We start from the raw sequence: 14,282 nt of genomic DNA, 5'->3' as shown, positions 1-14,282 counted from the left end.
GAGTGGGCCCCAGCAAACAAAATGGCTGGGGCAGGTTCCACAGGGGGGGATGCACTGGGACAACTGATCATGGGTAGGAGGAGGAGTTACGCTAAGACCAGGCCATGTCATTACCGAGGAAGCAGGCTTAGTCGTTGTCTGAGGACTATCCCTGCCTCCAGGTCTGGTCCTGACCGGATGGATACTGGAATCAGCAAGGGATACCCACATGACCTGAAGGTGCTGCTGTGCAATGCCAGGTCAATGATCCATAAAACCATTGTGATCCATGATTTGATTGTGGATGGAGGATTTGACCTGGCATGTGTGACAGAGACTTGGTTGGATGAAGCAGATGGGCCTGTCCTTGCCGCTGCTTGTCCACCAGGTTTCTCTTACACACAGCAACCCAGGTCATGTGGGCGGGGAGGGGGGGTTGCAGTGATTTTTAGGAAGTCATTAGTTTGCACCAGGCGTCCTATTGGGAAGACCCAGTTCTCTGAGTGCATGTTCTGGAAGTTGGGCAATAGGGGCAGTACAGGATTCCTTTTGGTGTACCGACCTCCCCACTGCACCAAGGATTCCCTGCCCGAGCTGCTTCAGGTCGTGGCGGATGTCCTCCTGGAGACACCTAGTTTGGTTGTCCTAGGGGATTTTAACATTCATGCCGACACGACCTTACAAGGGGCCGCTCGGGACTTCGTGGAAAGCATGGCCTCCATGGGGCTGTCCCTGAATAAGCTGGGCCCAACTCATAGTCATGGACATGCCTTAGACCTGGTGTTCACCTCTGTGGATGTTGGTGATCTGACACTAAGTAAAAGCGAAACCAAAGAAGTACCATCGTCAGATCACTTCCTGGTGCAACCGAACTTTTCCGCGACCCTTCCCCTCTGCAGGGAGGTGGGACCAATTCAGATGGTCCGCCCCCACCACTTAATGGATCCAAATGGTTTCCAGAGAGTGGTGGGGGATGTTTTATCCCATGTTGATGGCCTTTCAGCTGATTCCCTGGTGGCCCGCTGGAATGTGGAGTTAACCAGGGCTATTGACTGTTTGGCTCCAAAGCGCCCTCTCCGATTGCATGGAGCCCGGACAGCCCCGTGGTTTTCCACGGATCTCAGGGCAATGAAACAATCGTTGAGACGGCTAGAGCGCCGGTGGCGGATAACCCATTCTGAATCTGGCCGGACACGGGTTTGAGCTCAATGTCGAGCCTACCAAGTGGCGATAGCGACGGCGAAGAAGAATTTCTTCACCGCCTCTATTGCATCTGCAGAAAACAGCAGCAGGAGACTCTTTCAGGTGGTTCGCAATTTAGCGGAACCACCTGCTCCATCAGGGCCCAGTAGGGGCCACATGATCTCCTGCAATGACTTTGCAAAGGTTTTTGCAGATAAAGTCGCTCAGATTCAAGAAGAGGTAGACTCCACCGTGGGAGCAGGGCCAGGGCAGGAGAGTGCTAGAGTCCTGTCTAGTCAAGTTGTGTGGGATCAATTCCAATCTGTTACCCCCGAGGATGTGGACAGGCTGCTTGGACAAGTGAAACCAACCACTTGTCTCCTTGATCCTTGCCCATCCTGGCTTATAAAAGCTAGCCGGGAAGGACTGGGCAATTGGCTTCGTGGGGTGGTGAATGCTTCCCTCTGTGAGGGAGCCTTCCCAGACCCGCTGAAAGAGGCGGTTATTAAACCGCTTCTTAAAAAACCATCTTTAGATGCGGCCATGATGGCCAACTATCACGCAGTCTCAAATCTTCCATTCTTGGGCAAGGTGATTGAGCGAGTGGTTGCTGAACAACTCCAGGCACGCCTGGAAGAAGCGGACCATTTGGATCCCTTCCAGTCGGGATTCAGGCCTCATCATGGGACTGAAACTGCCTTGGTCGCACTGGTTGATGATCTCCGGCGGGCTAGGGACAAAGGTGAGAGCTGTTTCCTAGTTCTGCTGGATCTCTCAGCGGTGTTTGATACCATCGACCATAACATCCTTCTGGACCGTCTTGAGGGGCTGGGAGCTGGGGGCACTGTCATACAGTGGTTCTGCTCCTTCCTCATGGGCCGTGTTCAGAAAGTGGTGGTGGGGGATGAGTGTTCAGACCCCTGGGCTCTCACTTGTGGGGTGCCTCAGGGTTCTGTCCTCTCCCCCGTGCTTTTCAACATCTACATGAAGCCGCTGGGAGAGATCATCAGGGGATTTGGGCTGGGTGTTCATCAGTATGCGGATGATACCCAGCTCTAACTCTCTTTCAAATCAGAACCAGTGAAGGCAGTGAAGGTCCTGTGTGAGTGACTGGAGGCAGCTGGAGGTTGGATGGCGGCTAACAGATTGAGGTTGAATCCTGACAAGACAGAAGTACTGCTTTTGGGGGACAGGAGGCGGGCAGGGGTGGAGGATTCCCTGGTCTTGAATGGGGTAACTGTGCCCCTGAAGGACCAGGTGCGCAGCCTGGGAGTCATTTTGGACTCACAGCTGTCCATGGAGCACAGGTCAAATCTATGTCCAGGGCAGCTGTTTACCAGCTCCATCTGGTACGCAGGCTGAGATTATCAATTATAAAAGAAGAACATGGAAAATTGAAATTGAAGACTTTTGAGGAAATCAAACAACACTGTACAGACTGGTTGCAATACTACCAATTAAACATCTTTAATTCTTGGGCTCCCTGATCACTGCAGATGGTGACAGTAGCCACAAAATTAAAAGGCAGAGATTTCTTTTTCTCCATCTGCCTGCTTCTTGGGAGAAAAGCAATGACAAACCTAGACAGCATCTTAAAAAGCAGAGACATCACCTTGCCAACAAAGGTCTGTATAGTTGAAGCTTTGGTTTTCCCAGTAGTGATGTATGGAAGTGAGAGCTGGACCATAAAGAAGGCTGATTGCCAAAGAATGGATGCTTTTGAATTCTGGTGCTGGAGGAGACTCTTGAGAGTCCCATGGAGGGCAAGAAGATCCAACCTCTCCATTCTGAAGGAAATCAGCCCTGAGTGCTCACTGGAAGGACAGATCCTGAAGCTGAGGCTCCAAGACTTTGGCCACCTCAGGAAAACAGAAGACTCCCTGGAAAAGACCCTGATGCTGGGAAAGATGGAGGGCACAAGGAGAAGGGGACGACAGAGGACGAGATGGTTGGATAGTGTTCTTGAAGCTACCAACACGAATTTGACGAAATTCCATGAGGCAGTGTATGACAGGAGTGCCTGGCACGCTCTGGTCCAGGGGGTCACGAAGACTCGGACACGACTAAACGATTAAACGACAACAAAAATTTGGATAAGAAAATTGGCATTGCTAAAGAATCTAAATTACAGAAAGAACTATAACAAAACACAAAGAAATTACTATCCAAAACTTATAATTTATTGTTAGACTGGGAATTAAAAGATGAGGAAGTAAAAGAGGTGATGATCAGGTGGGCCCAAGACTTTGGTTATACCATTCAGAGGGATCAATGGGGGAAATTGTGGAAACAAGCTATCAGATTTACTGCTTGCTACACAGTGAGAAAACCTGATGAAGGTGATGTACTGAGCTCCTGTATACCTGAAGGAGCGTCTCCACCCCCATCGTTCTGCCTGGACACTGAGGTCCAGAGCCGAGGGCCTTCTGGCAGTTCCCTCATTGCGAGAAGTGAGGCTACAGGGAACCAGACAGCGGGCCTTCTTGGTAGTGGCGCCCTCCCTGTGGAACGCCCTCCCATCAGATGTCAAAGAGATAAACAATTACCTGACATTCAGAAGACATCTGTTCTGGGAAGTTTTTAATATGTAACGCTGTACTGTTTTTAACACTTGATTGGGAGCCGCCAGAGTGGCTGGGGAAACTCAGCCAGATGGGCGGGAAATAAATAAATAAATAAATAAATAAAAATTACAGGTGGTACATGACTCCCAAGATATACAAATTAAAATATGTGCTGGAGATGCAAAAAGAAGGAACAGTGTACCATGTATGGTGGGTATGTGGGAAAATAAAAAAATTCTGGAGTAGCATACATGAGGAATTAAAAGATGTTTAAAACATCTTTTGAGAAAAAACCAGAATCATTTCTATTAGGTATAGTTACACCAGACATCCTCTCTGATAAGAAAAAAAGTGCCTTTATATGCTACAGCTATTGCCAGAATACTAATAGCTAGAAGCTGGAAAGGGGAAATTGTTCCAACAGCGGACTGGCAAAACAAGCTGTGAATTTATGGAACTGGCTAAAATGACAGCAGCTATTAGATTCCAATCAAATCAGAAATTGAGAAAAGACTGGGAATGCGTAGAAGAATATATGACAAAACGTTGTTCCAAAACACAACTATTGATATGTATTGACTGAAGTTTGTAAAGTCAAGTAAAAAATAAGAAAAGATGACTTATGGGGAATAAGTAAATACTATGTATAACACAATTTAAAAGGGAAGGGAAAGGAGATTATTAGCCGCTTTGAGACTCCTTCGGGTAGTGATAAAGCGGGATATCAAATCCAAACTCTCTTAATGAAAAACAAAAGAAGCCGTGTTGGGCTGGAGGGAGGTCACAATGGTAGAAACAAGGGAAATATAAGTTCACAGATAGACACATATATATGGCATATAATTTGGAATGTACTATACAGAACGATAGAATGTGCAACAATGTAATTTTGCATAAATATTAATTTAAAAATAGCGAAAATAAACAAAAGATGCATTATATTAGGGACATTTTATGCATTTTAGGTCTGCATGCAAATGTGTATACGGTATTAGGAGAAATTCACAAGGAAATGTTGGTGACACTTTATTTTTTATTATTGCAAACTGATGTGGAAAACTGAAATTTGGAAAACTGAAATTGAAAAGATTCGCCCCTCCCTATGTGGATAGGGCTAATTCTGAGCAGTCTCCCAAAATTCCAGTGTGCGGGGGGGGGGGCCTGGGGGTTAAAACCAGTTTCAAACTGCATTTCCACGCGTAGCATAAACGGGAGCCCAACGCTACCCTCTGCCCGTCTCTGCTGCAGAAAAAGTGATCCGAGAGATCGACGATGTGATCGGGAGGGACCGCGTGCCGGCGGTGGAGAAGCGGGCCCAAATGCCATACACGGATGCGGTGATCCACGAGATCCAGAGGTTTAGTGACGTCATCCCCACCAACCTGCCCCACGCCCTGACCCGGACAGTGCAGCTCAGGGGCTACACGCTGCCTAAGGTGAGCCATGTTGGGATTTTTGACTACGTGCTATTTGATATAGCTTCCCACAGAAGCAATTAAGGAGTTGGCCAAAGGCCAAGAAGACTGAGCAGAGGCAGGTATTCTGCCTAGAGATATGGGACCTTGGATACAACTCTGCTATTGGTCGAGGTCTCCACCTAGGCATGATGACTCATGAGAGAGCCAGTGTGGTGAAGGGGTTAAGAGTGGTGGACTCGTAATCTGGTGAACTGGGTTCGATTCCCCGCTCCTCCACATGAAGCTGCTGGGTGACCTTGGGCCAGTCACACTTCTCTGAAGTCTCTCAGCCCCACTCACCTCACAGAGTGTTTGTTGTGGGGGAGGAAGGGAAAGGAGATTGTTAGCCGCTTGGAGACTCCTTAGGGTAGTGATAAAGCGGGATATCAAATCCAAACTACTACTACTACTACTACTACTACTACTCTTCTTCTTCTTCTTCTTCTTCTTCTTCTTCTTCTTCTTCTTCTTCTTCCTCTTCTTCCTCTTCTTCCTCTTCTTCCTCTTCTTCTTCATGACTGTTATGGTTCTGGACAGTTAAGACTGTTAAGACTTCAAACTACAAGAAAGAAGATTCCACCTAAACATGAGGAAGAACTTCCTGACAGTAAGAGCTGTTTGACCGTGGAATTTGCTGCCAAGGAGTGTGGTGGAGTCTCCTCCTTTGGAGGTCTTTAAGCAGAGGCTTGACAACCATATGTCAGGAGTGCTCTGATGGTGTTTCCTGCTTGGCAGGGGGTTGGACTCGATGGCCCTTGTGGTCTCTTCCAACTCTATGATTCTATGATTCTATGATGAGTTAAAACTCCAGGAGCGTTCTTATTAACTGGGTGCACTGCCCACATGACACAGGCATTTTCCTTTGATCTATGCTCTCTGGGGGCTGCTGAGAGCAGTCCGTCTGAGAAAGTGAGCAAGGTAGTTTGTTTTGTTAGAGACAGAAAGCTGCAAGCATGCAGCTCGATTCTGTAGGTTTTTCTTTTCTGTTTTTGTATGCTTTTGTATAAAGAGTGATGGGACATGGGTGGCGCTGTGGGTGAAACCAGAGAGCCTAGGACTTGCCGATCAGAAGGTCAGCAGTTCAAATCCCCACAAGGGGTGAGCTCCCGTTGCTCGGTCCCTGCTCCTGCCCACCTAGCAGTTCGAAAGCACAAAGTGCAAGTAGATAAATAGGTACCGCTCCGGCGGGAAGGTAAACGGCATTTCCGTGCGCTCCTCTGGTTTTGCCAGAAGCGGCTTAGTACTGCTGGCCACATGACCCAGAAGCTGTACACCGGCTTCCTCGGCCAATAAAGCGAGATGAGCGCCGCAACCCCAGAGTCGGCCACGACTGGACCTAATGGTCAGGGGTCCCTTTACCTTTACCTTTAAGAGGCTTCCAGTTGCCTTCTGAGTTAAGGCTGTGGCAGATCCCAACCCACCTCTGTCCTTCCTTCTCTCACCTGCCTCTAGGGCACGGATGTCATTCCCTTGCTGACCTCTGTGCTGAAAGACCCCGAATGCTTCAGTGAACCTGAGAACTTCAACCCAGCCCACTTCTTGGACGAAGAGGGTCACTTTAAGAAGAATGATGCCTTCATGCCCTTCTCCACAGGTACTGGGTTGAGGGTGGCAGGAGGGAGGCATTCATAGGTTAATTGGTGGGGGTACTTGGCCTGACTGAAATGCTATTTCATCCCTCAAATCTCCCTCTCATAATCTACAGTGGTACCTCGGGTTACATACGCTTCAGGTTACATACGCTTCAGGTTACAGACTCTGCAGAAGGAGAAGCCGGCTGGTGTCAGGGCCTGGCGCAGAGACCGGGGGGCATGTTGGCGCCAGGAACCTTTGGGTAGCTGCCAGTGCCGCCACGCCCTCACTCTGCCCCTAGCCGCTATTTTGGCCACTATCGTAGGGTTGCTATATGTCCGTAGTTTCCCGGGCGTGTCTGGGATTTGTCCATCAGAAATAGCATCCGAATTTAAAGAATATTTAGTGAGATATTGTAATATAAGATACTTTAAAAAGTACAGTGGTACCTCAGGTTACATACGCTTCAGATTACATACACTTCAGGTTACAGACTCCGCCAACCCAGAAATAGTGCTTCAGGTTAAGAACTTTGCTTCAGGATGAGAACAGAAATCGTGCTCTGGTGGTGCAGCGGCAGCGGGAGGCCCCATTAGCTAAAGTGGTGCTTCAGGTTAAGAAAAGTATCAAAAGATGGTAGACTTGCAGGACCTATTCTGAATAATCGAAGAGTTAGGCAAGGCTGTATCCTGGCCCCTACCCTATTTAATCTATTTTTATCGGACCTATCATTATTTCTTCAAAATGCAACCACTCATACTCCTTATTTAAACAATAGCCCACTTTTTTTATTACTTTACGCAGATGATGCTGTAATTATCTCACTCTCTGTTTTGGGTTTTAAAAAATTATTTAAGAGTTTCTCAAACTATTGCTCTCTCAATAATCTCAAAATTAATTATGATAAGACAAAGATTATGCAATTTAGAAAGAGAGGGAACCCAAAAGGCTGTATAATTAATGGACATTTAATACAGGAAGTTAAGCACTTCAATTATCTGGGAATCACATTTAAAGACAATATGAATTGGAATACACATATATGTGCTGCAATAGTTAAGGCCAAAGTGACAGCCCAACATATTAAATCCTACTTTTTTTCTTCAGTGGGAAACAGATTTATTCTAGCTGTATTGCAAGTGATTGACATGAAACTTTGTGCCCAACTTCTATACGGCACACCAGTGTGGATTTCAGGGGACCTCAAGAGGTTGGATAAATTTTACGCATCCCTTCTCAGGTCATTACTAGGACTTGCAAACTCTGTAAAATATGAAACAATATGTTGTGAGCTGGGAATATTGCCTTTATCAGTAAGAGCATGGTTGAGGACCTTGAAATATTGGATTTTCCTCCATTATAGAGCCTTATCCCCTAATTCTCTACTTTACGATCTTTTGAGTGATAGTGCAATCTACAATCTACCACTGATTTGTAAGAGAAAACTGGATTCGATAGGGCTCACTCTAACTGACTTTGAAATCTCTAATCCCAAAGATACATGGGAAATTATCAGAAAGACTGTTCAGTTTCTGTTAATTGATTCTCATGGGAAACTTACAGATTCTGGCTTCACACAATTAACTCAAGGCAGTGTCAATTTACTCTTGGCAGAAAGCCCAGGTCTGCTTGACCTAGAAACTACTTACTCTGATTGGTTAACGACCAGCACTCAACTCTGTTATCTAGGATTGCTAGCACAGTTTGCTGTTAGATGTGTTAGGTGTGTTGAAGGAGTAGAAGTGCTGTGTATGGTTGAGAGAGAGAGAGTGTTGCAAGGATAAGGATCAGCCAGACGCAGCAATGGAGAATAAGAAGGTGAAGTTTATTGCCAGGCAATAAGGACCCAGTTGGAATCTCTTCCAAAAAACTGGGACCCCGATTGACAGAAATACAGGGGTCTTTATACCTGAGCAAATCACAGCAAATCATAGATCATAAGACAATCATTTAGGACTCATAACTTGGTCAGCAAAATATCAGCCAATCAGCAAGCAGTTGTCACGCTCCTAGCTACTGGTATAGCACTGGTCCTGCACAGGGTTCAAGTTCCGCTTTCCAATGCTCCTAGTGACGCTCAGTCTAACCTTTCCCCTAGTTATGACAGGACAGGGAGCTTGGACATTTTGTGGTTTTGCTCTTCCTGTTCTGTGGATTAATTTAGCCTGTTCCTGATGGGGAATTTGTACCAGAATCTCTGATTCATGTCTTGTCCGGGGTGCACAGATGTTTCTAGGGGAAAGGTCGGTTCCTAACTTGCTGTTCCAAGCAGTTTGCATTTTAGCTAAGGCACAGCTTCCCTTTTTGATTCAAGTGGGTTTATAAAATACTGTAATCCTTGATTCGTGTAAGCATATATATTGAATATATTGATTATTGATAACTGGTTATATGAATAGTATAGGGGTAGCCCTTCTTCCCTTGCCTCAAGAGGAAGAAAGGATTTATTTTGCTTTGGTTTGTATGCAGAAACTCTGCTGGTTTTATTTTTCCTTTTAATAAATCCTGTAAATAGTTATTCTGAGTCTAGCTGACTAGTCATTTCCACCTCAACTAGCTTCTTCGCTGTGCAGGAAAACTCTGCTACGTTTGGGCTAAAGCCATTAGAGCTATGCCTGACACTTCAAAGTTCCATGACTCTCACAGAAAAAAGTGTTCTCGCCATGCTTGAGGTTGCAAAGCACAGCACCTGCTCTCCTATCCACTTAAATCTCCCTTTGTGTAGAGATTTCCAAAAGGGATACATGACAAATTTGAAGAAACATGAATCGTGTAGGCTGTTTATGTCGGCCAGATTCAACATGTTTCCCTCAATGGTAGTGAGAGGAAGATACTTAGCTATCCCAGAATTAGAGCGTCTCTGCAAATGCAGAAAACAGGAACCCGATACTCTAGAGCATATATTCTTTTCCTGTGATTTCGGCAGTTATGCCAGAAAACAATTATTTGAGGCCCTAAAATTTAATAGACAGATTTTTACACAAGCAACTGTTCAGGACCTGCTGGCGGACAGCGATGATCAAATTACATTAATAGCGGCTGAATTTTTAAGTGCTGTCCATGAAGAAAGAATGGGCTATGATAAAGAGACTTAGTGGTTTTTAATGGTAGGTGATGTTGCTGTGTTGTATTATATTATCTTTGTACATCGATTCATCTCTTGGAGTTAAGAATAGGACTAGGATAAATTATGTTCGTTGAGCCCGTATTCTATACAGTCTGTATATGATGTTTGTTTGTTAATGTGTGGTGTGTTATGCCTAATAAAGGATTTTGAATTGAATTGAATTGACTAAACCACCACAACAACATCATCATCTCTGTGAATTTTTAATTTGAAAAATCTGTGGCGTTTGCCTCCTAGGTGGGTCATAAGGAAAGGGTTAAATGAGTGTGATGTGACTGGCCAGAGAGAAACTAATAGGAGGAGTTAGAGTGAGAGTGAAGCTGTGCGGAAGTCAGTTGAGGGTTGGGAGTTGAAGAAGGAAGAGGGAGGTTAAGTCTGTGGGTTGGTGGAGTTGTGTGGTGAGTGAGTGAGAGGTTGTTAGGTGGAGTCAGATAGATAGTTGGAATAAGCAGTTTGAAGTTGTTAGGAACGCATATGCGATATATGATATCTTTATTCAAAATATAAAAAATTCCTTCCAGTAGCACCTTAAAGACCAACTAAGTTAGTTCTTGGTATGAGCTTGTGCATGCACACGAAAGCTCATACCAAGAACTAACTTAGTTGGTCTTTAAGGTGCTACTGGAAGGAATTTTTTTATTTTGACTATGGCAGACCAACACGGCTACCTATCTGTAACTGATATCTTTATTCAAAATAAAAAAAATTCCTTCCAGTAGCACCTTAAAGACCAACTAAGTTAGTTCTTGGTATGAGCTTTCGTGTGCATGCACACTTCTTCAGATACCTGAAGAAGGTGCTACTGGAAGGAATTTTTTTATTTTGACTATGGCAGACCAACACGGCTACCTATCTACTACTAATATCTTTATTGTCATTGTCCCATGCAGAACAATGAAATTGAAAAACTACATAAAAACTACATAAAACATTCAAAAACCCCTAAAAACTCTGAAACCCCATTTTAAAATACACTATACTATAGAGACCCTTTCTGCTGCGTTCAGAACCAGAATTGCATTTGGGTAGAAACTATTTCTCAGGCGGCTAGTCCTGGTCTTTATAACCCTATACCTTCTTCCAGAAGGCAGAAGCTAAAAGAGATCATTTCCAGGGTGTGCACTATCCTGCGCTATCTCTGCAGCTTTCTTATGGCCCCTGGAAGCATAATTTGATCCAAGGTGGGAAGAGTGCACCCAATTATTCTCTCTGCAGACTTTACAACCCTGGATAGCACTGTTTTTTCCCTGGCCGTGCAGCTCCCAAACCACACGCAGAGACCACAGACAGTTAAGGAACTAAGATTAAGAAACTGCCAAGTAAAATTAACTGAAACCATAAGCTTGCCCATGCCTATAAATAAAAACTTGATTGTTTGTTAATGTTAACAACTGTCTGGACTCCGTGAGTACCCAAGGGAAACGGGTTGGTGGCAGCGAAGAAAGCAATCACAGTGGTGGCACAGGGTCAACAGACCGTCAAACGTCCGGGGGCCCTGTGTGATCGCCACAAAACCAAATAACAATTTGTAAAAAAAAATTAAATTAAATTTGTACCATCAAACACCAGACTAAAGCCATAAAGTGCTGCTTGATTCTCTCCGCAGGGAAACGGATCTGTGCCGGGGAAAGTCTAGCGCGCATGGAGCTCTTTGTCTTCCTGACTTCCATCCTGCAACATTTCACGCTCAAGTCCCCCGGCAACCCCGAGGACATCGACCTCACAGCCACAGCAAATGGTTTTGCAAACATCCCACCCGCCTACCAGCTCTGCACTGTTCCGCGCTGAGGAACGATTGGTTGAGAGGCGGGGCAGGGAAAGGGGCAACAAATTTAATTGGGTGGGGGTTTTTTTGGGGGGACGACACTAAACATTACGGGTGGTGCCTGGGAGGTAGTGGCCAATGTGCTATAATCCATGGAATGAAGCCATACAAATGAGGCTTCTGGACTTTTGGAATGGAAGTTTCAAGGTCTGGCTTGGTTTTTCTTTATCTGAAAGTGGTCAATAATGCTACTCAGAAACCACGTTGGTTTCACCTGTGGTCTCTTGATTTTTTGCCTAATTAAAAGGGGAGCTAGTTTCTGCACCGGGTGCAGGAAGGAATGTGATAGAATAATTGGTTAATTGAAACTGTATTTATTTATTATACCATAGATATGCCTGCCAACCAAACCTATTATCACAACCTTCTAAATCCATTTTCTAACAACATCCATTCCTTCAACCAACAGAGGCAAGACGCTTCACAATATAATTTCAAGTCTGGCAAGGCAAAGTCCCCTCTTTAACATCTGTTAACAATTTGAATTGGATTCTTGGTTTCTTCCCCTGCCAGATATATCTTGAAATTATTTTTTGCCATTCCTTAAATATCACTGCCCCCTTGATTATTGGAATTGATTGAAACAAAAATAACATTTTTGGTAGCACGTTCATTTTGATAACAGATATCCTTCCCCACAGAGATAGTTTCATCCTTCTCCATACTTCCAGATCTTTCACTTCTGTTCCACATCATTGTATAATTATTTTGAAATCAATCTATAGTCTTTGATGTTAACCAAATTCCTAAATATTTAACTTTTTTAACTGCTTTATACCAATCTGCTGTTGCAACATATCCACCAGATTTTGTTTCATATTTTTAACTAACATTTTAGTTTTCTTTCTATTTAATTTAAAACCTGCTACTTGTATCATGGTTCATCTGTTGTTAGTACCAAGTCATCTGCAAAGGCTTGAGCAACTTTCTTATTTCTACGCCCCATTCACTGCGCACACTCTGTTTTAGTGAAGTAGCTCAACACACTAAACATTACTGGTGATACCTGAGAGGTAGTGGCCAGTGTGCTATAATCCATGGAATGAAGCCACACAAATGAGACTTCTGGACTTTTGAAATGGAAGTTTCAAGGTCTACGTCAAGCCCCCTGGCACCCCTCAGCAAGCAAGACCATGTGGTGCTGGGGCTGAGGAGGAGGTGTGGTTGTCCAGAACACCTGGAAGGGACCCTGTGAAGAGAATCAGAACTTACAGGGTTAAACAGTTCTGAGTGACGTCTCACATTCTGAGGCGTGGCTATGTTCACATACGGGAGTGGTTTCTCTGTGTGTTTCTTCTTTCGTTTTTGACCGAGAGGCGAAAGATGTACGCTCTTTCGCCTGGCTGATTTATGATGTTTTTCTACACGATTAAAGACTGTTGGGGATAAGCAACAAGGCTGCGTACAGTCTGATTCATTACACACACATTGCAACAGTTTTCTACCGCTGCGGAGACTCTGCTGAAGGAAGCTGACAGTGAGCTACCCATGGGAGTCCAGTGGGGCGCAGGGAAACATGCCGGACTCCATCATCAAGCCACAGTGGGGGGGGGGAGAGAGATGACAAAACCAAAATTACAGGACATCCCAGAGGTGGACGGTACCCTGTGGCTCACGTCTTTCTGATGATGCCTGCTTTGCTGACTATATTTCAGACCACATCAACACCATCTTCTCCCTGAATGGTTAGGGTAGCTCTCCCAAAACCAGAGTGTCTCTGCAAATGTACTAAACAGGAACCTGATACTTTGGAGCATTATTTTATTTTCTTGTGATTTTGGCATTTATGCCAGAAGACAATTATTAGAGGCCTTACAACTCAACAGGCTCAATTCTATGCTACCAACGGTTCAGGACCTGCTCTCGGACAGGAATGATCAAATTACTTTAACAGTGGCTGAATTTTCGAGTGCTGTCCATGTAGAAAGACTGGGCCATTATAAAGAGATTTAGTGGTTCTTAATTGATTCAAAACGACCTTGACAGATTAGAGAACTGGGCAAAAACAAACAAGATGAATTTTAACAGGGAGAAATGTAAAGTATTGCACTTGGGGGGGGAAATGAGAGGCACAAATACAAGATGGGGGACACCTGGCTTGAGAGCAGTACATGTGAAAAGGATCTAGGAGTCTTGGTTGACCACAAACTTGACATGAGCCAACAGTGTGACACGGCAGCTAAAAAAGCCAATGCAATTCTGGGCTGCATCAATAGGAGTATAGCATCTAGATCAAGGGAAGTAATAGTGCCACTGTATTCTGCTCTGGTCAGACCTCACCTGGAGTACTGTGTCCAGTTCTGGGCACCACAGTACAAGAAGGACACTGACAAACTGGAACGTGTCCAGAGGAGGGCAACCAAAATGGTCAAAGGCCTGGAAACGATATCTTATGAGGAACGGCTAAGGGAGCTGGGCATGTTTAGCCTGGAGAAGAGGAGGTTAAGGGGTGATATGATAGTCATGTTCAAATATATAAAAGGATGTCACATAGAGGAGGGAGAAAGGTTGTTTTCTGCTGCTCCAGAGAAGCGGACACAGAGCAATGGATCCAAACTACAAGAAAGAAGATTCCA

At 44.8% G+C, this 14,282-nt stretch overlaps 1 protein-coding gene across 1 annotated transcript in view; it reads left to right on the top strand.

Annotated features, from left to right (window-relative positions):
- LOC309536834 (cytochrome P450 2G1-like) overlaps positions 1–13,668 on the top strand; it is a 46,170-nt gene extending 32,502 nt beyond the window's left edge. The window contains exons 7-9 of the mRNA XM_082231193.1: positions 4,974–5,161; positions 6,635–6,776; positions 11,488–13,668. Coding sequence (XP_082087319.1) covers positions 4,974–5,161; positions 6,635–6,776; positions 11,488–11,669 — 512 coding nt within the window. The 3' untranslated portion in view covers positions 11,670–13,668. The remainder of the gene's footprint in view (positions 1–4,973; positions 5,162–6,634; positions 6,777–11,487) is intronic.
- Positions 13,669–14,282: the final 614 nt, after the last annotated feature.

The sequence above is a fragment of the Podarcis vaucheri genome (genome assembly GCF_965113315.1).
Source record: "Podarcis vaucheri genome assembly, chromosome: 7".
In the NCBI taxonomy this organism is placed as follows: domain Eukaryota; kingdom Metazoa; phylum Chordata; class Lepidosauria; order Squamata; family Lacertidae; genus Podarcis; species Podarcis vaucheri.
This window is presented reverse-complemented; position numbering and strand designations above follow the sequence as displayed.